The following is a 23,334-nucleotide window of genomic DNA, read 5'->3' as shown; positions in this document are numbered from 1 at the left end:
GAGAGAGGGAGGAGTGGAGAGAGGAGAGGGGGAGTGGAGAGAGTGAGGAGGAGTGGAGAGAGAGAGGGAGGAGTGGAGAGAGAGAGGGAGGAGTGGAGAGAGAGAGGGAGAGAGAGAGAGAGAGGGAGAGAGAGGGAGAGAGAGAGAGAGGGAGTGGAGGAGAGAGAGAGAGAGGAGTGGAGAGAGAGAGAGAGAGAGAGAGAGAGAGAGAGAGAGAAGTGAGAGAGAGAGAGAGGTGGAGAGAGAGAGAGAGAGAGGAGTGGAGAGAGAGAGAGAGAGAGGAGTGGAGAGAGAGAGAGAGAGAGAGAGAGAGAGAGAGAGAGAGAGAGAGAGAAGGAGAGAGAGAGAGAGAGAGAGAGGGAGAGAGAGAGAGAGAGAGAGGGGAGAGTGGAGAGGGGAGTGTGTGTAGAGGAGGGGAGAGAGAGTGGGGAGATTGCTGTATATATAATTCTCAATTGAAGGAGCTAAATGAGAGTTGTGCAGTGCTGCCAGCGATTGTAACAGTAAAGAAAGACTTGCATTTCTAGAGCGTCTTTCACGACCACCAGACGTCTCAAAGCGCTTTACAGCCAATGAAGTACTTTTGGAATGTAGTCACTGTTGTAATGTAGGAAACAGCAGCCAATTTGCGCACAGCAAGCTCCCACAATCAGCAATGTGTTTTCGGGTTGGAAATCGGTGGTTAGTGGTGTGCTACAGGGATCGGTGCTGGGACCACAACTGTTTACAATATACATAGATGACCTGGAAGAGGGGACAGAGTATAGTGTAATAAAATTTGCAGATGACACAAAGATTAGTGGGAAAGCGGGTTGTGTAGAGCACACAGAGAGGCTGCAAAGAGATTTAGATAGGTTAAGCGAATGGGCTAAGGTCTAGCAGATGGAATACAATGTCGGAAAATGTGAGGTCATCCACCTTGGGGAAAAAAAAAAAGTAAAAGGGAATATTATTTAAATGGGGAGAAATTACAACATGCTGCAGTGCAGAGGGACCTGGGGGTCCTTGTGCATGAATCCCAAAAAGTTAGTTTGCAGGTAATCAGGAAGGCGAATGGAATGTTGGCCTTCATTGCGAGAGGGATGGAGTACAAAAGCAGGGAGGTCCTGCTGCAACTGTATAGGACATTAGTGAGGCCGCACCTGGAGTACTGCGTGCAGTTTTGGTCACCTTATTTAAGGAAGGATATACTAGCTTTGGAAGGGGTACAGAGACGATTCACTAGGCTGATTCCGGAGATGAGGGGGTTACCTTATGATGATAGATTGAGTAGACTGGGTCTTTACTCGTTGGAGTTCAGAAGGATGAGGGGTGATCTTATAGAAACATTTAAAATAATGAAGGGGATAGTCAGGATAGAGGCAGAGAGGTTGTTTCCACTGGTCGGGGAGACTAGAACTAGGGGGCACAGCCTCAAAATACGGGGGAGCCAATTTAAAACCGAGTTGAGAAGGAATTTCTTCTCCCAGAGGGTTGTGAATCTGTGGCATTCTCTGCCCAAGGAAGCAGCTGAGGCTAGCTCATTGAATATATTCAAATCACAGATAGATAGATTTTTAACCAATAAGGGAATTAAGGGTTATGGGGAGCGGGCGGGTAAGTGGAGCCGAGTCCACGGCCAGATCAACCATAATCTTGTTGAATGGCGGAGCAGGCTCGAGGGGCTAGATGGCCTACTCCTGTTCCTAATTCTTATGTTCTTATGTTCTTATGAATGTTGGGGAAGTCCAGAACCAGGGGTCACAGTCTAAGGATAAGGGGTAAGCCATTTAGGACCGAGATGAGGAGAAACTTCTTCACCCAGAGAGTGGGGAACCTGTGGAATTCTCTATCACAGAAAGTTGTTGTGGCCAATTCACTAAATATATTCAAAAAGGAGTTAGATGTAGTCCTTACGACGAGGGGGATCAAGGGGTATGGCGATAAAGCAGGAATGGGGTACTGAACTTGCATGTTCAGCCATGAAGTCATTGAATGGCGGTGCAGGCTCGAAGGGCCGAATGGCCTACTCCTGCACCTATTTTCTATGTTTCTATGTTTCTAATGTGATAATGACCAGATAATCTGTTTTAGTGATATTGAATGAAGGAAAAATATTGGCCAGGACACCAAGGATAATTCCCCAGCTCTTCTTCAAAATAGTGCCATGGGATCTTTTCCATCCACCTGAGAGCGCAGATGGGGCCTCGGTTTAATGTCTCATCCGAAAGACGGCACCTCTGACAGTGCAGCGCTCCCTCAGCACTGCACTGCAGTTTCAGCCCAAATAGTTGTGCTCAAGTTCCTGGAGTGGGACTTCAGCCACGGCCAACACTGTGACTTGTTATTGTACCAGTGACGTTACAAACTTACCGATGGCGTGCATTCCATCGCGCACATCTCCTGAAAACTCCCTGTCGATGGTTTTCAGCAGCTCACGGTTAGCTAACTGTGGGAGAAACAAAATACAATTGAAAAACAAAGTTCAATCCAACAAAATGTTGACACACACATTGAAATCTGAAGGGTTTGGCGTAAATTGGAGATAAAAAAGGAAAAATCTGCGAATGTGCAAGTTATTCTCAGCAGTATTTGGCAGAATACCAGTCTTAAAAAGGCAAAAGCTCCACTTGTGCAGTTAAGCAACCATGGTTAACAAACGAGGTAAAATCAAGCTAAAGGAAAAGCTTTATGCAAATACAAGGGCCAAAATCCAGCGGACTGGGAGAGCTATTAAAAGCAGCAAAGGGATACATAAAAAATTAATAAGTGGTGCCAAAAAAGAGCATGAAAATAAACTTGCAAGGGATATCAAAGCTAACAGTAAAAGCTTTTCTAAATATATTAAGAGAAAGTGAGTGGCTCAGGGCAACGTGGGCCCATTAAAGGCAGACACAGGTGATTCGGTCATCGACAAGAAGTGGCAAACTTATTAAATGAAGACTTGGCAACAGTCTTCTCAGTAGAGGGAGAGGATAAAATACAAGAAGCACAAGGGAAACTAAAAATAAATTAAGTGGAGGAACTTACTTGATTTAAGTAAAAAAAAAAATGATAATGGAGAAAATAACGGGACTGAAGGTAGAGAAATCTGAAGGTAAAACTCCACCAAAGTTCCCTCTAATTTTATTTCTGTTTGCAGTCCCTTTAACTGCCTGCGCAGGCCATTCAAATTTCCCCGCATGCGTGACTTCTTCCATGTAAAGGCCGGAGAGCAGCTAAGCAAGAACATTGGTTTCCACCCCAGGATATGAAAATAAATAGGTGATAAAAGTCCAGATTCGTTAAGTCAGAATTTTCCAAAGCTCTCTTGATTAGGGTTAGAAAATTCCATTCCCTAAGAAGGGAGAGAGAGAGAGAGAGAGAGAGAGAGAGAGAGAGAGAGAGAGAGAGAGAGAGAGAGAGAAACAGGAAACTATAGCCCCCTTCCGTCTAACGTCATTTGTGTGGAAGTTAGTGGAACGGGTCATCAGAGTGACTGAGCACCTGCACAAGTATGATGTGATCGGATAGTCAGCATGGATTTGTGAAGGGCAAGTCATGTCTAACTAATCTAGTTGAATCTTTTGAGGAGGTCACTAACATAAGGACAAGGGAGTGTCTGTGGAAGTGATCTACATGGACTCCCAGAAGGCATTAGATAAGATTCCACACAAAGGACTATTTGGAAAAATTGCATGGAATTGGGGGTAACCTTGTGCCACAGGTTGGAAATTGGTTGGGAGGTCGGAGACAGAGAGCGGGGATAAAGGGAGCGGACTCTGATCGGCAAGATATGTTGAGTGTTGTTCCCCGGGGATCTGTACCAGGGACTCAGCTATTCACCAGATTTATCAATGACTTGGATGAATAGTGTTGTATATCCACATTTGTAGAGGACATTAAGTTGGGAGGGACAGCAAGTAGTGCAGATGGGAGCAGGAAGTTACAAAATAACCTAGCCCGATTAAATGAGTGGGCAAATCTATGGCAGATGCAGTTTAATGTGGGGAAGTGTGAGGATCCAATCGGAATATTTTCTTCATGCTGAGAGACTAGCAGCTGTGGAGGAGCAAAATGATTTAGGTGACCATGTACACAAATCACAAAGCTAATGGACAGGTACAAAAAGCAATCAAAATGTTTGATTATAGTCACAGAATCTTACAGCATAGGAGGTGGTCATTTGGCCCAACATGCCTGTGCCAGCTCTTTGAATGAGCTATTCTATCAGTCCCACTTGTCTGCTCTTTCCTCACAGCCCTGCTAATGTTTCCAATTCAAGTATATATCCAATAGTATTTCAGGCTAGAGAGTAAATAGTTATCACTCCAGTTAAAGACATGATTATTCTTTGTTCTCTGCAAATTTGTTCCACCATTTCTCTCCTCTGCTAAATGCTTCACTTCGATGCTGGGCTAATATTCCACTGTCATCCTATGTCCTCGATATCGCACTCAATTGGTCATTCTTCAATGTCTTAAGTTTGTTGCTAAGCTATTTGATGAGAGGGTGGGAAATATCAACTGGGCCTAAAACCAACGTTCCCTCCTCCTTTTTTTCGTGTGGGGTCCCTTTAACTGGCTGCGTAGCCCGTGCAAATTTCTGCGCAGCGCGGTTTCTTCCATTGAAAGGTTGGTGATCAGCCTGCGTGGGACCTCCAGACCGCAGCCACGCAGCTTAGCGGGAACGTTGCCGAAAACCATGTCCTCCTCATTGGTTGTCCATGTGGGCACACCCAGCAGGAGGCGCCATCATCAGGAGTGAACTGTGGTCAGGATCTCCCTCCATAACTCATGGATACGGAGACCACTGTAATGTTTGTACACTGCCCCAGTTCAGAGTGGCTAACTACAGCGCAGATCAGAGATTGGACGTGGTGGCCTCTGGCTATGTGTATTGCTGCTTACTGGAAAATCTCACCGAACCACCGAGGGAGGTAGAAGTGACTTATAAATTGTTCAGTTATACCCGAAGAGAAAAGTTTAGAGCAGTATATACTTATATGGTGATGGGGATGGGGCAAATTCAGATGTGCATTCGGGCTGGCCTTGATCTCAAGGGGGCTGCAATACAAAGGGGCAGAAGTGTCACTTCAGTTGTAGAGACTTGGTCAGACCCCATCTGAAGTAACTGCGTTCAGTTCTGTGCACCTCACCTCAGGAAGGATGTATTGGTCTTGGAGTGGGTGCAGCGCAGGTTCACCAGAATATAAGCAAAAAAAGACAGATTTATATAGCGCCTTTCACGACCACCGGACATCTCAGCGCTTTACAACCAATGAAGTACTTTTTGAAGTGTAGTCACTGTTGTAATGTGGGAAACGTGGCAGCCAATTTGCGTTCAAGCTAGCTCCCACAAACAGCAGTGTGATAATGACCAGAGAATATGTTTTTGTGTTATGTTGATTGAGGAATAAATATTGGCCAGGACACCGGGGATAACTCCCCTGCTCTTCTTCGAAATAGTGCCGTGGGATCTTTTAAGCTTGCCCGAGAGGGCAGACGGGGCCTCGGTTTAACGTCTCATCCGAAAGACGGCACCTCCGACAGTGCGGCACTCTCTCAGCACTGCATGGGAGTGTCAGCCCAGATTGTGCTCAAGTTGAAGTTATGACACCGCTTACCCTGCCGTACTCGTGAATGGTGGCCTTGAGCTGTGGGAAGCTGCGGGTTGCTAGAATCATGTTGAAGGTAGACTCGTCTGTGCCGAGCTTCCCTTCGCCGGCACGAAACAGCCGCTCGGCATCTGCCGTCGCTTTCTGCATGTCCACCGTCTGATTCTCGTCGCGGTTTCCCTGTGAATGGAAATCAAAGAAAAGTTCAGCTGGATTTCAAGTCCTTTTTTTCCCCCCAGTTCTGGCTGACTTGTGGCCAACGGAGAAGTTATCACACTCAGGCACATTTATACTTCCCCCTCCCTCCACAATTCCCACCCTCCTCTGCCGTACGCTGGATACAGCTCCACAGGTAAGATCAGCTCAGACTGCCTCATCGAGGTACCCATTCTTCATATCTGAGCCAGGACAATGAGTCCCAATGGGCTTTTCCTCCTTGAAGGACATCCCAGTCAAGTCAATTTAGATGAATGAGAAGAGATCTCATTGAAACATGCAAGATTCTGAAGGGGATTGACAGGGTGTATGCTGAGAGGCTGTTTCCACTGGGCTGGAGTGTCTGGAACCAGGGGTCATAGTCTCAGGATAAGGGGTCGGCCATTTAAGACAGAGATAAGGAAGAATTTCTTCACTCAGGGTTGTGAATCTTTGGAATTCTCTGCCCCAGCGGGCTGTGGATGCTGAGTCTCTGAATATATTCAAAACAGAGATTGAGAGATTTTTGGAGTCTAGGGGAATCAAGGGATATGGAGATCGGGCGTGAAAGTAGAGTTGAGGTCGAAGATCAGCCATGATCTTATTGAATGGCGAGCAGGCTCGAGAGACCAGAGGGCCTACTCCTGCTCTTATTTCTTATGTTCTTTCAGATGCATGCACACACTCGGGTAGGTATCACTTCTTTTTAAAAACATTATTTGAAATTGGAATGTGGGCAAGACAGACAAAAAACTTTTATTGTCCATCTCCAGCTGCCCCGAGGGCATTAACACTCAACCCACAGTGTGGGCCTGGAATGAAGGCCAGGCCAGGCAGTGGTGGAAGGTTCTCTTCCCTGAAGGACACAAGTGAACGAGTTGGGTTATTTGTTTCTGGTGTTGGCCCACAGATGACCAGATTTATTGAAATGAAAGAGAGAGAGAATGCTGGAAACACTCAGCAGGTCAGGCAGCATCTGTGGAGAGAGGAAGATGGGGGTGGGGGATTAACGTTTCAGGTCGGTGACCATTCGTCAGAGCCACTAGATTTATGGAATTGAGTCTCACAACGTGGAATTGGGACCGCTAGGTAACTGTTCCAGTACAGAACCACTGGGCTAAGCAACCCCTTCGATCTGAATTAGGAGTCTAGCTCTTTTACTTTTTGCCTCTTTACCCGAAGGACACTGTGGATAATTGCAATCATCCTATTGTTGCTCCAGCTGGAATCAGCCAGTTCATCAGAGACTGGAGGTATCCAGGACACCGCTGGTCTGTACGGTTCAGTCTTACACCAGGCAGTCACCGTACCCAGACAGCAGTGAAACTTTACCTGCTGAAGGAGCTAGGAGCTAAATTAAAACGTAGGACCTCAAAAGTAGTAATCTCAGGATTGCTACCAGTGCCACGTGCTAGTCAGAGTAGGAATCGCAGAATAGCTCAGATGAATACGTGGCTTGAGCAGTGGTGCAGCAGGGAGGGATTCAAATTCCTGGGTCATTGGAACCGGTTCTGGGGGAGGTGGGACCAGTACAAACCGGATGGTGTGCACCTAGGCAGGACCGGAACCAATGTCCAAGGGGGAGTGTTTGCTTGTGCTGTTGGGGAGGAGTTAAACTAATATGGCAGGGGGATGGGAACCAATGCAGGGAGACAGAGGGAAACAAAAAGGAGACAAAAGCAAAAGACAGAAAGGAGATGAGTAAAAGTAGAGGGCAGAGAAACCCAAGGCAAAAAACAAAAAGGGCCACTGAATGAAAAGGGGCTGCAGGAGGGGTCAGAACTAAAAATCATGGTTTAAAAACTAGTATTAAAACACTACCTAAACGCACGCAGCATTCGAAATAAAGTAAATGAGTTGACGGCACAAATCATTACAAATGGGTATGATTTGGTGGCCATTACAGAAACGTGGTTGCAGGGTGGCCAAGACTGGGAATTAAACATACAGGGGTATCTGACGATTCGGAAAGATAGACAAGAAGGGAAAGGAGGTGGGGTAGCTCTGTTAATAAAGGATGATATCAGGGCAGTTGTGAGACACGATATTGGCTCTAATGAACAAAATGTTGAAACATTGTGGGTGGAGATTAGAGATAGTAAGGGGAAAAAGTCACTGGTGGGCGTAGTTTATAGGCCCCCAAATAATAACTTCACGGTGGGGCGGGCAATAATCAAGGGAATAATGGAAGCATGTGAAAAAGGAACGGCAGTAATCATGGTGGATTTTAACCTACGTATCGATTGGTCAAATCAAAACGCACGGGGTAGCCTGGAGGAGGAATTCATAGAATGCATACGGGATTGTTTCTTAGAACAGTATGTTACAGAACCGACAAGGGAGCAAGCTATCTTAGATCTGGTCCTGTGTAATGAGACAGGAATAATAAACTATCTCCTAGTAAAAGATCCTCTCAGAATGAGTGATCACAGTATAGTTGAATTTGTAATACAGATTGAGGGTGAGGAAGTTGTGTCTCAAACGAGCGTACTATGCTTAAACAAAGGGGAATACAGTGGGATGAGGGCAGAGTTGGCTAAAGTAGACTGGAAACACAGACTAAATGGTGGCACAATTGAGGAACAGTGGAGGACTTTTAAGGAGCTCTTTCATAGTGCTCAACAAAAATATATTCCAGTGAAAAAGAGCGGTAAGAGAAGAGATAACCAGCCGTGGATAACCAAGGAAATAAAGGAGAGTATCAAATTAAAAACCAATGCGTATAAGGTGGCCAAGGTTAGTGGGAAAATAGAAGATTGGGAAAATTTTAAGCAACAGCAAAGAATGATTAAGAAAGCAATAAAGAAAGGAAAGATAGATTATGAGGGTAAACTTGCGCAAAACATAAAAACAGATATTAAAAGCTTTTACAGATATATAAAAAGGAAAAGAGTGACTAAAGTAAATGTTGGTCCCTTAGAAGCTGAGAAGGGGGATTTAATAATGGGAAATGGCTGAGACCTTAAACAATTATTTTGCTTCGGTCTTCACAGTGGAAGACACAGAAACCATGTCAGAAATTGCTGGTCACAGGAATGTGGGAAGGGAGGACCTTGAGACAATCACTATCACTAGCGGGGTAGTGCTGGACAGGCTAATGGGACTCAAGGTAGACAAGTCCCCTGGTCCTGATGAAATGCATCCCAGGGTATTAAAAGAGATGGCGGAAGTTATAGCAGATGCATTCGTTATAATCTACCAAAATTCTCTGGACTCTGGGGTGGTACCAGCGGATTGGAAAGCAGCTAATGTAACGCCTCTGTTTAAAAAAGGGGGCAGACAAAAGGCAGGTAACTATAGGCCGGTTAGTTTAACATCTGTAGTGGGGAAAATGCTTGAAACTATCATTAAGGAAGAAATAGCGGGACATCTAGATAGAAATAATGCAATCAAGCAGACGCAACATGGATTCATGAAGGGGAAATCATGTTTAACTAATTTACTGGAATTCTTTGATATAACGAGCATGGTGGATAGAGGTGTACCGATGGATGTGGTGTATTTCGATTTTCAAAAGGCATTCGATAAGGTGCCACACAAAAGGTTACTGCAGAAGATAAAGGTATGCGGAGTTAGTGGAAATGTATGAGCATGGATAGAGAATTGGCTGGCTAACAGAAAGCAGAGAGTCGGGATAAATGGGTCCTTTTCGGGTTGGAAATCGGTGGTTAGTGGTGTGCCACAGGGATCGGTGCTGGGACTACAACTGTTTACAATATACATAGATGACCTGGAAGAGGGGACAGAGTGTAGTGTAACAAAATTTGCAGATGAAACAAAGATTTGTGGGAAAGCGGGTTGTGTAGAGCACACAGAGAGGCTGCAGAGAGATTTAGATAGGTTGAGCGAATGGGCTAAGGTTTGGCAGATGGAATACAAGTTCGGAAAGTGTGAGGTCATCCACCTTGGGGGAAAAAAAAAAACAGTAAAAGGGAATATCATTTGAATATGGAGAAATTACAACATGCTGCGGTGCAGAGGGACCTGGGGGTCCTTGTGCATGAATCCCAAAAAGTTAGTTTGCAGGTGCAGCAGGTAATCAGGAAGGCGAATGGAATGTTGGCCTTCATTGCGAGAGGGATGGAGTACAAAAGCAGGGAGGTCCTTCTGCAACTGTATACGGTATTAGTGAGGCTGCACCTGGAGTACTGTGTGCAGTTTTGGTCACCTTACTTAAGGAAGGATATACTAGCTTTGGAGGGAGTACAAAGACGATTCACTAGGCTGATTCCAGAGATGAGGGGGTTACCTTATGATGATAGATTGAGTAGACTGGGTCTTTACTTGTTGGAGTTCAGAAGGATGAGGGGTGATCTTATAGAAACATTTAAAATAATGAAAGGGATAGACAAGATAGAGGCAGAGAGGTTGTTTCCACTGGTCGGGTAAACTAGAACTTGGGGGCACAGCCTCAAAATACGGGGGAGCCAATTTAAAACCGAGTTGAGAAGGAATTTCTTCTCCCAGAGGGTTGTGAATCTGTGGAATTCTCTGCCCAAGGAACAGTTGAGGCTAGCTCATTGAATGTATTCCAGTCACAGATAGATTGATTTTTAACCAAAAAGGGAATTAAGGGTTATGGGGAGCAGGCGGGTAAGTGGAGCTGAGTCTACGGCCAGATCAGCCATGATCTTGTTGAATGGCGGAGCAGGCTCGAGGGGCTAGATGTCCTACTCCTGTTCCTAATTCTTATGTTCTTATGTTCTTATACTTAAATACATGACAAATGTGGCTAACATTCCAAAGTAATAAAAGATTCTGTGTAACACTGAAATAGGCAGAAGAGAATGTTTTGTTTGGATTTTGACACAGTTGATGCTGAACACTTTGTAATAAAGGAACTCAGAAAAAGAACAAAATAAAACCACATACCCAAAGGCTCCAGATTGCCTCATGGATCACCCTGACACTGCACACCTACTCCTGCTCCTATTTCTTATGTTCTAACACACACACGCGCTCCCACGCACCACAGACACATCACCCCCGTTACCCCCCCGGGCTGGATTCCGGCTCTGTGCAGTTGGCAAGGAGAACAGTTGGGGAGCTTTCATGGGCATCTGGATCCTTCATGGAGGGTGGAGAAAATTAGGGCAGGTGCCTCCTTTTGTTGGAGAGCGCGAGAGAGAGGGGGAGTGAGCGAGTGAGAAAGCGTGCATGCATATATTGGGCTTGGTGGCAGTGCCCTCCATGGCTGAGTAGCCAGTCTAGGCTCACGTAGAAAGTACGGCCACACGGATGGGGTGTGGGGGAGGGGAGACCATCACTCTTAGCGGAGCAGGGAAGAGAATATCAAAGCTATTTCAGTTTCCAACTTCATTCGCAGAATCTGAATGCTGAGGCACTGTGGAAGAAAGGCTCAAACCATCAGCAGTCAGTCCTGCAGACACCACGTGCCACCTGGAGCCTCCCGGCATTGGTTAAGAGTGGTGTCCTCGGGAACAAGCTGGCAGCCGGCGAACAGCCTGGCTCATGGCTGGGGTGTTCTTTGAGGGAAAACACCCCCAAACTACAGGGCAATAACCGGGAGTTTCCCCCAATGGCTCTCTGGCAGTCAGAGCCCTTCTTTACCTACACTCACCATCCAATCGGATTACCTCCCTCTCCCCCGGTGACCCCACATGACCTCAGCACGACCTTCCGGTCACTGACCTGCGACATAGAGATGAGCAATCGCTTGAAATGGCCGCTCGTGTCCTTCTTCAAATCCTTCTCCAAATCTCTCCCCATCTCCTCCTTGTAACAGCGTACGATCTCACGGATCTCATGGTTGTTCCTGGTGCAAAGGATCTCGATCAGCACCCGGTCCTGTGTTCCGGCTCCCTGTGGGATAGGAGAAAAGGCAGAGGAAATCAGGACTCGATCTTTCTTTGACAGGACGTGATGCGAATGGGATTGGATATTTACAGCTCCAGAAACACGTGGCAATTTCCCCCCCAAAATAGTCATTCAGAATTACATACATTATGTGGCACAGAAACAGGCCATTCGGCCCAACCAGTCCATGCCGGCGTTTATGCTCCACTCGAGCCTCCTCCCGTCTTTCCTCATCTAAATCTATCAGCATAACCCTCTATTCCCTTCTCCCTCATATGCTTGTCTCGCCTCCCCTTAAATACATCCATACTATTTGCTTTAATCACTCCCTGTGGTAGCGAGTTCCACATTCTCACCACTCTTTGGGTAAAGAAATTTCTGCTGAATTCCCTATTGGATTTCTTGGTGACTATCTTATATTGATGAATATTGTGAATATTCCAGAGCCCAACTGTACTTAATATAGGATCAGCTTGGCTTAGTGCGAATATTCTTACCACGGAATCAGCCGGTTGTGGATTCAAGTCCCACTCCAGAGACTTGGGCACACAATCTAGGCCGACACTTCAGTGCAGTAACCGAGTGAGTACAACACTGTCTTTCAGAATTACAAAATGTTTAGCCAGGATTCCTGCACCTGGTTCCTAGGCAATGACTCCAAAGAGCATGTGTGAATAAATCCTGGGCAACAGGACCTTATTCCTCACAGTAATTACAAGACTCTGTCTAAACTGCGCCCCCCGCCCCCCCCCGAAGCAAAGATATGTTGCCAAGGAATGGGAATTGAAGTGCAGTGATTGCTTTACTCAACATTGGCACAATCAGCTTTATTCTGAAATCACAACAGAACCCCGGCCAAAATCATGATTACACAAAACACTCCTCACATCCAAGACCTCTATAGTGCAAAGCTAGGGAACAGAAATGGCGTGATTATATTCGGAAATAAGCAGTGCTAATTAATTTAAGATCTATACCAGGATTTCTTCTCTAAATTGGGGACATTTGCACTCAGGGAACCCAGGATGTGGCTCAGAGATGACGAAATGTGCATTCATCACTGGGTACAAGAACAAAACATTTCATAAAAATACAGGCACTTAAACAACTGTCTTTGCCAGAGGAAATGCTTTTGTTGTTTTACTGTGAGCGATGCAGGCAGTGCCTTCATCTTTCAACCAGGAGATAAAGAGCATTTATATAGCGCCTTTCACATCTCAGGATGTGTCACAACTAATGCATTATTTTTACAGTATATATTATGGCAAACACAAATAGCAATGCGATAAATCTGTTTTTTTAATGATGTTGGTTTGGGAATAAATATTGGCCGGGACACCAGGAGAACTCCCCAGCTCTTTGATCAGTGTCACGAGATCTGTTATGTTCACCTGAGGGGGCAGACTCGGTTTAATGTCTCGTCCGAGGGACGGCACCTCCGACCTTGCAGCACTTCCTCAGCACTGGAGTGTCAGCCTGGATTCTTGTGCTCAAGTCCCGGAGTGGGACTTGAACCCATGACCTTCTGACCCAGAGGCGAGAGTGCTACCCACTGAGCCACGGCTGACACTTCCAGAACTGCATCTTACTTTGCCCATCCCTCAAAAAAGGTTAGTGATCACACTGCGTTGCTGTGGCTATGGTCTGGGAAATGCTGCCATCAGATGAGAGGGAATTTTATCTCCACTGCAGAGCTCATGCACCCTGCTCCCGGGGAATACGCAGTCAAATAGTCAGATTGGCTTAGAATCATAGAAATTTACAGCACGGAAAGAGGCCATTTCAGCCCATCATGTCCTCACCGGCCGACCAAGAGCTATCCAGCCCAATCCCACTTTCCAGCTCTTGGTCCGTAGCCCTGTAGGTTACGGCATTTAAGGGTGTTATTACAGCGTGACAAGATCATTACAAATATAGATATCGGAATTCATAGCAGAAGGGCATACCATTATTAATATATACTAAATCTGTCGTCTGAGGCACTGTACACGGGAAGTTATTAACTTTGGTTTTCAGTTGGAGCAGGGTTAGAGGACAGCAATAACTGGACTGGCTCACAGACATTATAAAGTCAAAAATTCTGCCCTTTTAGTATTTCCATTATAAATTCCAATGCCCATATTTCTAATGGAAATTGCCTAGGTCAACGCTGCTGTGATTACACCCTCCCATCAGCAGACACGGGGATTTATAACTGAAAACACATTGTGACTATATTAGAGATAGATTTTGCTCTAGGGCATCTGACATTTGTTCATAAGAACATAATAAATATGTGCAGGAGTAGGCCCTTCGAGCCTGCTCTGCTATTCAATAAGGTCATGGCTGATCATTGACCTCAGCTCCACTTTCCCGCCCGATCCCCATGTCCATCGATTCCTCTAGACTCCAAAAATCTATCTCAGCCTTGAATATATTCAGAGACTCAGCATCCACAGCTCAGGGCAGAGAATTCCAAAGATTCACAATCCTCTGAGTGAAGAAATTTCTCCTCATATCCGTCTTAAATGGCCGACTCCTTACCCTGAGACTGTGTCCCCTGGTTCTAGACTCTCTCAGCATCTACCCTGTCAATCCCCTTCAGAATCTTGTATGTTTCAATGAGATCTCCCCTCATTCTTCTAAACTCCAGAGAGTATAGGCCCAATCTACACAACCTCTCATCAGAAGACCGCCCTCTCATCCCAGGAATCAACCTTGTGAACCTCCATTGTACCGCCTCCAATCCATAAATATACAGGGTGTGAAGTGAAGCAGACCTGCAGTTTAAAGAGAAACACACAAATGTGTGGAACTGATCTGTTCATTCGCATACGTAAACCAACCAAAAACTGGACTCCAGCTTCGACGTTACTGGTGTGCTGCCCCTTGCCCCGGTTTGTCAGATTCAGTATCACAGGTACCACCCAATTTAATTTGATTCCACCCTCTTATTGTGTTACTGTTACAATCATAGAATCTTACAGCACGGAAGGAGGCCATTCGGCCCATCGTGCTGTTTCCAGCTCTTTGAAAGAGCGATCCAATTAGTCCCACTCCCTCTGCTCTTTTCCCATAGCCCTGCAAATGTCTCCTTTTCAAGTATTTATCCAATTCCCTTTTGAAGGTTACCATTGAATCTGCTCCCACCGCCCTTTCTGGCAGCTCGTTCCAGATCACAATAACTCGCTGCGTGAAAGCATTTTTCCTCATCCCGCCTCGTTCTTTTGCAAATCATCTTAAATCTGTGTCCTCTGGTTACTGACCCTCCGGCCAGTGGAAACAGTTTCGCTTTATTTACTCCATCAAAACCCTTCATAATTCTGAACACCTCGATTAAATCTCCTCTTATCCTTATCTGCTCCAAGGAGAACAATTCCACAGTCTCCAGTCTCTCCACACAACTGAAGTCCCTCAATCCTGATACCATTCCAGTAAATCTCCTCTGCACCCTCTCAAAAATCTGGATGTCCTTATTATTGAATTCCTCGACATTCATGAGATTCTGGAGTAAGTTAGCAATCCGTGGGAGGGCAGATTAGACAATCAGACGTGGTTGATTGCTGCCCCTCCTAATTTTCCGATTACTCAGTTTAACTTGACTGTCCGCTTCATTCTGTTGTGTGAGGCTCCGGACCAGAACAGTAATCTGTACAATATACAACACCCCCAGGTCACATAGGACAGATTAGATACAAAGTTAAGCTCCTTCTACACTGTCCCATCAAACACTCCCAGGGCAGGTACAGCACGGGGTTAGATACAGAGTAAAGCTCCCTCTACACTGTCCCATCAAACTCTCATAGGGTGTGTTCTTTAAAAGGGGAAAAAAAGCCTTCAATAAAAGGTTTAAATTAAAACCAGCAATTGGTCTCTCTGTCTCATGTTCCGCTCACGAACATTTTCAGGCTCCCACCCAGTGCAGCTGTGGTCACGCAATGAATGAGCTCAGCATGGGCGTGGACACAGACTGAGGTTTCTCACTCTCCATTGTAAATGTTTAGTGCCTCATATCTGTTGCAGAATCAGGACATTTAAACAACAATGCAGGTTGTTTCTTGGCCAGACTGCAGTTTAAAATATGAGTTGCAGAGAAAAGCCCAAGTGGCATTTTCAATATTGAGCCAGGGAGATTTAAAAAGCAAGATAAAAATCCTCTTCCGTTTCCTGTCTTAGCAGAGCTAACCGCTGGGAATACATAGGGGGCCGATGTGCCAGGCAGCGGGGGAGGGGCCCAATCCAGCTCCTTTCTCAAGTATGAATTTGATTTTGGATAAATTATTTCTCATATGTTGAAAATTCATTTAATGATTTTGGAGGAATGGGAAAAAACCTCACAGCTCTTACACCCCCCACCACCCCACCCCAAACCCCTCTTGCAAGCCTGGACAGAAAGTGCTGGCAGACTATTCGACTGCATAATGCATCATCGATAAGCTCGATGCTGTCCTAACCACTTCCACATGCCTGCATTTTCCAGCTGAGGGCATTGGATAGTGATTCAGAGCGAGATCCCCAGCTCCGAGATACTGAGGCCAACTGGGGCACCGTTAATGTCCCCCTGAATTAGCGATCTCCGTTGAGACCATGGATTGAAACCAGGGCCATCGGTGCTGTTTCCGTCACAAGATCAGAGTGCGGCCATTCAACCCATCTTAGCTTAACCCAGCCAGAAGTACATTAACAGCCCTCCATTGCAGTGTTCCTTAAACAATTCCAGGGTATTTGCTTCCACCGGGAGTTCATTTCACACGTTGATCATTGTTTGCGAGAAGAATCTCGTGATTTGTCTTAAATTTACCGTCCACTAGTTTCAACCTGGGTCTCTCTGTCCTTTGCCCACAGCTTAAATTATTTGCCATGTCTATATCTAAAAAGCCCGAGTCTCTCCAATCTTCCCTTAAGAGTGGCATCTCCAACCACTCCCTCGTCTCCCTTTCCAGCTCTACCTTCCTGTACACCTTCCTCCCATCATGCTCACACACCACCCCTGAAAAATCAGCCCGAGTTTTCTCAACAGTATTATTTCCAATTCCCACATCTCTCCTTTCTGGTGCTCCTCCCCACACAATATGACTGCCACCATTGACCAGCCCAACAGCCCCCTTAACTCTAACCCTGACCCCTTCATCCACTCATGGTCTCTCACCACTACTGTTCCCTCTCCCCCACCCACTATCCCAGTCTGAAGATCACAAATTCAAAATACCCGGCTCACGCCTGGGCTGGTCATTCACCGCCACATCTGGCTTGTCCATCTGGAGAAAGTGTTCCTTTCCACCGCCAAAGCCTCCTACTACTTCAAAGTGAGACAATCCCAAGCTCCCTTCAATGAACAATCACCTCCTCCTCTCATTACCTTCAATGCCAATTGAGAGAAGCTTTTGGACTTCTGTCTCAAAGATCTGTCCAGGTGCTGCCTCCTCCTCCCAGCCAGATGACTCAAAATTACATTTACCAGCCAGTCGCACACCCCAGTCCCATTGCGTATGTCTACAGTGTTTCCCTCCTCCCTCAGCCCCCACTAGACTAGCAAGGGGATTTGAGTACAGGGGCAGGGAGGTGTTGCTACAGTTGTACAGGGCATTGGTGAGGCCACACCTGGAGTATTGTGTACAGTTTTGGTCTCCTAACCTGAGGAAGGACATTCTTGCTATTGAGGGAGTGCAGCGAAGGTTCACCAGACTGATTCCCGGGATGGCGGGACTGACCTATCAAGAAAGACTGGATCAACTGGGCTTGTATTCACTGGAGTTCAGAAGAATGAGAGGGGACCTCATAGAAACGTTTAAAATTCTGACGGGGTTAGACAGGTTAGATGCAGGAAGAATGTTCCCAATGTTGGGGAAGTCCAGAACCAGAGGTCACAGTCTAAGGATAAGGGGTAAGCCATTTAGGACCGAGATGCGGAGGAACTTCTTCACCCAGAGAGTGGTGAACCTGTGGAATTCTCTACCACAGAAAGTTGTTGAGGCCAATTCACTAAATATATTCAAAAAGGAGTTAGATGAGGTCCTTACTACTAGGGGGATCAAGGGGTATGGCGAGAAAGCAGGAATGGGGTACTGAAGTTGAATGTTCAGCCATGAACTCATTGAATGGCGGTGCAGGCTAGAAGGGCCGAATGGCCTACTCCTGCACCTATTTTCTATGTTTCTATGTTTCTATCTCCTCAGAGACCAAACCTCCGCACTTTTTGCCCCCTTCCCATCCAAATTGTGAACTCACAAATACCTCTTTTTCCAATGCTCACCAATACCATAAATGGATCCATTTGCTCAGTTATTACTTCTCCTCTTCAAAATGATCATCGGCAGGCTCCTGCTCAGAAAACCCACTCTTGACCCCTGACCATTCGAATCTCCAAGATTCTGGAACACATTTGCCATCCATGCCTGTCCTCACCTTTCCCAAAATCTCCCAGTCCTTCCTTGATCAAAGTCTTTAATGGTACAGTCTGTGATTGCCATCAATGTGCGTTACGTCTCGGTGTCCTTACTATGGCGATCGACACTCCATCGGTTTCTCCTCTATGGTCCACCTCCAGGGAAACTGCCTACACATGGTTCTATTCCTACTTTTCCCCAAAGGAGACAGCACATCTCCAGCAATGTTTTCTCCTCCCACCTCCACACAGTTAGCACCAGAGTGCCCGGAAGTCCCATCCGTGGTCGCTTCCAGTTCCTGGTTCACATTCCGTCAAAAACCTCCTGTGCCCTATGCCTCAGATTGCACCCTGCTCTTCTTACTCTTTCCCCTGTGCATTCCCTGCTCTACCAAGAGTAGCATACCTTCAGGCATCTTGCCCCCACACTCTGGAACTATCTCCAATAAACCCCTCCCCACCACTACAAAAGTTTCCTTAAAACCTACTTTGTTTGTCACCACCTTCGGGCACCTGCCCATTTCTTCCTGCAACACCTGCTCAGGTGTGTCCTACTTCCCCAGCCCATATTTTCCTGCCAACACCTGCTCAGGTCCATCCCACCTTCCCTCGTCATGTTTCGCTATGCTATAGGACCTGCAAGAACTGAAGAATCGCTCTGCTACAGTGCAAGTGCCAAGCTACACGGTCAGAGAAAGACAATCAAATTGGACATGTTGTAGTGTTGCAGATAGTGCTGCTGTGTTGGGTGCTGGCCTTACTCTGCATGGAGCACTGTGTTCCTCAGTTTTAATGAGAGGAAAGATATAGTTTCTCTCAGGACAGAAGGCGATCAAAATGATTCAGAATGCAAGTTATGCGGACGTCATTTTTCTGGGTTTGATTTCTGGATGTGACACGAACTGAACCTTTCAAAATATGAAGGGAATCAATTGCTCACTTTGCCCAAGGGAAAGGGAAAAGGAATTCAGTTAAAAATTGGAAAGTCAGTTGAGAATTTGGGGTAACATCTCATTTTTCTTGAGTACCAACGGACAATGGCGATACCAGAAAGGGGAGTGAAGCAGACAATACGAATAGATTCAAAAGGCAATTGAAAGAGAGGATGGATTGCGGGATGGGATAAGAGGGAATAGCGGGGCTGATTAGTGAAAAGTGAATGGATTTACCAATTCATTCGTATTTAGTTCAGACATTAGTATCATCATAGGCAGTCCCCCAAAATCAAGGAAGACTTGCTTCCACTCCAAAAGTGAGTTCTCAGGTGACTGAACAGTCCAATACGGGAATTAAAGTCTCTGTCACAGGTGGGACAGATAGTCGTTGAAGGAAAGGGTGGGTGGGGAGTCTGGTTTGTTGCACGCTCCTTCCTTCTGCACACTCTCGGCGACGAGACTTGAGGTGTTCAGCGCCCTCCCGGATGCTCTTCCTTCACTTAGGGAGGTCTTTGGCCGGGGATTCCCAGGCGTCGGTGGGGATGTTGCACTTTATCAAGGAGGCTTTGAGGGTGCCCTTGAAACATTTCCTCTGCCCACCTGGGGAACGCCTGCCGTGTAGGAGTTCGGAGTAGATCGCTTGCTTTGGAAGTCTCATGTCGGGCATGCAGACAATGTGGCCCACCCAACGGAGCTGGTCGAGTGCGGTCAGTGCTTCGGTGCTGGGGAGGTTGGCCTGACCGAGAACACGGAGTCTATCCATTAGGTGCCAATAAGCAGAATAATCAAAATTTGCTTGGGACAGACATTTAGACAAAGTGTATTTCTTTAGATATACTGATACACATCACCGAACACCAATATCGTCGACAATACATCACCGAACACTGATATAGTGAACATTACCTCCATCGCCTTCCTCAGACTCCAAGCATCATAGAACGTGGTTGGCTTGAAAAGGGCGAGAATTATTTCTTCCATGTTTCCAGTGAGTTCCGATTTCAGGTCTTTGATTAAATCCTTTAAACAAATTCACAAGAGAATCAGTATGAAGATAATGCCAGAACGGACTGTAGCTCGCAGCACTATTAGCTTTAAACAAAATACAACTAGCTCCCTACGGCCAATAGCTTCAGATGTTGTTCCGAAAGTCACCATTTCAATTTTACACAATAATCAGACATGGGGTTCCTTAAATGCACAATCATTAACAGCCTTGGCTCTGTGGTGGCATCGTCACGCGAGTCAGGAGGTTGTGGGTTCAAGCCCCACTTGGAACACACATTCTTGGCCAACACTCTACTGAGGGAGAGGTGCATTGGAGTGAGTATTAAACTAATGCCTGCATACAATATTCCAGGGCACCATTCGAAGATGTGCAGAATGTTGCCAAGTGTCCTGACCAATATTCCTCCCTCAACCACCACCACCACCACCAAAAACAGATTTTTTTCTCATTGCCGTTTGTGGGACCTAAATGTGTCTTTATAACAAATGCCATTTCAATTCCAAGCAACTCATTGTTTATGAAGCACTTTGAGATCTTTCCAGCAGTGCAATTTTCCATTATAGAACTGCAGGCTAACTCCCCCAATGGCTCTGTGGGTAAGGCACTGCCCAATATAGTACAAGGTCAGACAGACTTTAAGGTTCGAGGTTTGATACCCAGTATGTGCAGAGTTAGATCACAGCCAGAGGAGTAGGTAAGCACTACATCGGGGCTCATTCCCCCAGGGAAACAGATGACCAGGGTTCCTGCTGCTGACTGCCATCTGGTGACCTTGCCAAGTCTGGTGTGAAGACATCAATGGTACAGGAGCAGGATTAGCAATCATAGAGAGCACAAACTTGCATTGATATAGCACCTTTCACATCCACAGGATCACACAAAGCGCCTCACAGCCAATAAGATGTTTTTCAAGTGTGGTCACGGTTGCTAGGGAACTGGCCTGTCAACACTGTTCAGTGTTATATGCGAAGAATGTCCATTTGGACAGAAGACTGAAGGGTACTTGGCATTGATGGAATTGTACCCAGATGAGAGTGGCCATGGGACTCACTGTACCCCAGTGAGAGTCAGTGCCCGTGGAACTGTATCCCAGTAAGAGTCAGTGTGTGTGGGACCCATACCCCAGTGAGAGTCGTGTGTGTGGAACTTTACCCCAGTGAGAGTCAGTGTGTGTGGGACCCATACCCCAGCAAGAGTCAGTGTGTGTGGGACCCGTACCCCAGTGAGAGTCGTGTGTGTGGAACTTTACCCCAGTGAGAGTCAGTGTGTGTGGGACCCATACCCCAGTGAGAGTCAGTGTGTGTGGGACCCATACCCCAGTGAGAGTCAGTGTGTGTGGAACTGTACCCCAGTGAGAGTCAGGGAAGACGCTGGTAGCAAAAAAAAAAACCAAACCAAAAGCAACTACTATTTATTACACTGTAAATTCACCTTGCCATACAGAGTCTTGAAAGCCAACTTGATCTTCTGTCTTTGGTCATTGGAGCGGTTGGCGACCACGTCAATTATTGCTTGTTCATTAGTTCCTGTACAACAGAGAGGTTTCCGCACTTTGTGTGTGTTCAGTAACAACATAACTGTTTTTAGCTATCAACTGGCAACAAATGGCCCATAATCTAATGCAACCTTGAATCACAGAATGTTCCAGCACAGAAAATGACCCTTTGGGCCATCAAGGCTGTGTCAGTGCTTTCCTCCACGATCCACCCTGCCCCGCCGCCATTACTGCCCCGAAAGCAGCAGAGCCGAAAATCCTACCCAAGGACTTTGTATCTACGCATGAAGGGCTCACTGCTCCTCTAATCTATTTAAGCTGCATTTCCCTTCTCAATTATTACTTCTAAAATCTTTTACTTCCGCAATGTTTCACTTCACATAGTCCTGCACTGAACTGCATCTGCCATGTAGAACCCATCCTGTCGTCTTTCACCATCCTCACAATTTGCCACATCCCAAAAATTTGCGATCAGCAAATTTTGATGGTCTTCCCTCGATTCCTAAATCCTCATCATTTATGTATCACAAATAATAGCGGCCCCAACTCGCCCTATCTTTCCAAACTAAGAGGCTTCCCTTTATCCTAGCCCGGGATTTTCTGGCCTCCAACCATCTCTCTATCTAGGTGGTCACATCTCCTTAATTCCATGTGCCTTTAATCATAAGCCTCTGATGTGGCACTTTAGATTTTCAACAATAATTTGGTAAATAAAACACACTCATTGCTGCTCCTTTAACTATCCCCTCTGCAATTTCTTCAAAGAGTTCCTTCAGGTTGATCAAACATGATCTGCCTTTTAGACATTTTTGCTGACTGAACCCTTGCTTCAGAATGCAGAATAATTCCATCTTGTACAGACACTGGTATTTTACCAACAACTGAATTAAGATTAACTATCCTATAATTTCCTGCTTTATCCTATTTTTTTGAAGGAGGAGGTCACATTTCCCACCCTCCAATGGCACAATGTTCCATTCTACAGAATTTTGGCAAGTTATCGTTAGGCACTCTGCTATTTCTCCCCTGGTTTCCCCCAGGGTCCTTGGATGTAATCCATCAGTTACTGTGCCAGTTTATTCTCATACTCTTAGCCCTTCTCATTTCCTATTTTGTAGTTTCCGAGTCCCTCAGATTTGCCCTGGCTTTTTAAAAAATCTTCCCTGAAAGCACCAAACACTTTCTTTATTGATTTCAAATTTGCTCCAAGCTCCCTAGTCAACTATGGAAGCCAGATTTTAATACATTCCCCATTTTTTATCAACTGTGTTTCTATCCTTTCCACGTCCTGTTTAAATATTTCCCAATGTTGATCCGTGGTCTAGTTATCAATGTTTCCTTCCATTTAATGTGGACAAGGTCCCTTTTTACCTCACTATAATTTGCTTTTCTATTCTTGGGCTGAACTAATTATATTGTAGTCTCTGTTTACAAATGCCCATGTCTTTTAAGTCACCTACTCACTCTGGAATCTCCAGAGATTCTGTTTGGACCACTTCTCTATTGAAATCATAATGCTCTGGTGCCACGATAGTGTCTCCGATTAATCGCACTGCCCCTCCTCCTTTTCCCAACCCTCCTGAAAGTTTTATAAATGGAATGTTTCACTGTCAATGACCCAGCTGACACATTTCATTTATCGCTCGTATATCATGATTTCTATTTTAATCTCTAACTCTACTTCCCTAATTTTGTTCCTTCTTGTTTAATCTTTCAATCTTGAAGCCTCCCTATTCCCCTTACACCTGATACTTGCTACCCTTTCCAAGTTGGATATGTCACTCTCCTGCTTCATCCCGTCCATTTAACCCTGCCTCTACTTCCTCCCTGTGAGGATACTGGTCCCAGTTCTGTTCAGATACAGTGCATTCCTGGCCCAGAAATGGTGCCAATTGAACCGTTTGAAAAGAGAACACTAAGAGATCTGATAGATGTCTTATAAAG

The 23,334-nt window shown here is 45.8% G+C and overlaps 1 protein-coding gene across 2 annotated transcripts in view; it reads right to left on the bottom strand.

Annotated features, from left to right (window-relative positions):
- Nucleotides 1-23,334, bottom strand: part of LOC139234941 (annexin A7-like) — a 64,083-nt gene that overhangs the window by 6,736 nt on the left and 34,013 nt on the right. For both annotated transcript variants that reach the window (XM_070865911.1, XM_070865912.1), the window contains exons 7-11: nucleotides 21,327-21,421; nucleotides 19,793-19,906; nucleotides 11,423-11,593; nucleotides 5,585-5,755; nucleotides 2,353-2,428 (exon numbers count right to left, since the gene is read on the bottom strand). In XM_070865911.1, coding sequence (XP_070722012.1) covers nucleotides 2,353-2,428; nucleotides 5,585-5,755; nucleotides 11,423-11,593; nucleotides 19,793-19,906; nucleotides 21,327-21,421 — 627 coding nt within the window. The remainder of the gene's footprint in view (nucleotides 1-2,352; nucleotides 2,429-5,584; nucleotides 5,756-11,422; nucleotides 11,594-19,792; nucleotides 19,907-21,326; nucleotides 21,422-23,334) is intronic.

This window comes from Pristiophorus japonicus, chromosome 22, assembly GCF_044704955.1.
Source record: "Pristiophorus japonicus isolate sPriJap1 chromosome 22, sPriJap1.hap1, whole genome shotgun sequence".
Taxonomy (NCBI): domain Eukaryota; kingdom Metazoa; phylum Chordata; class Chondrichthyes; family Pristiophoridae; genus Pristiophorus; species Pristiophorus japonicus.
Note: the sequence above shows the minus strand (reverse complement) of the source record. Positions and strands in the feature narration are given on the sequence as shown.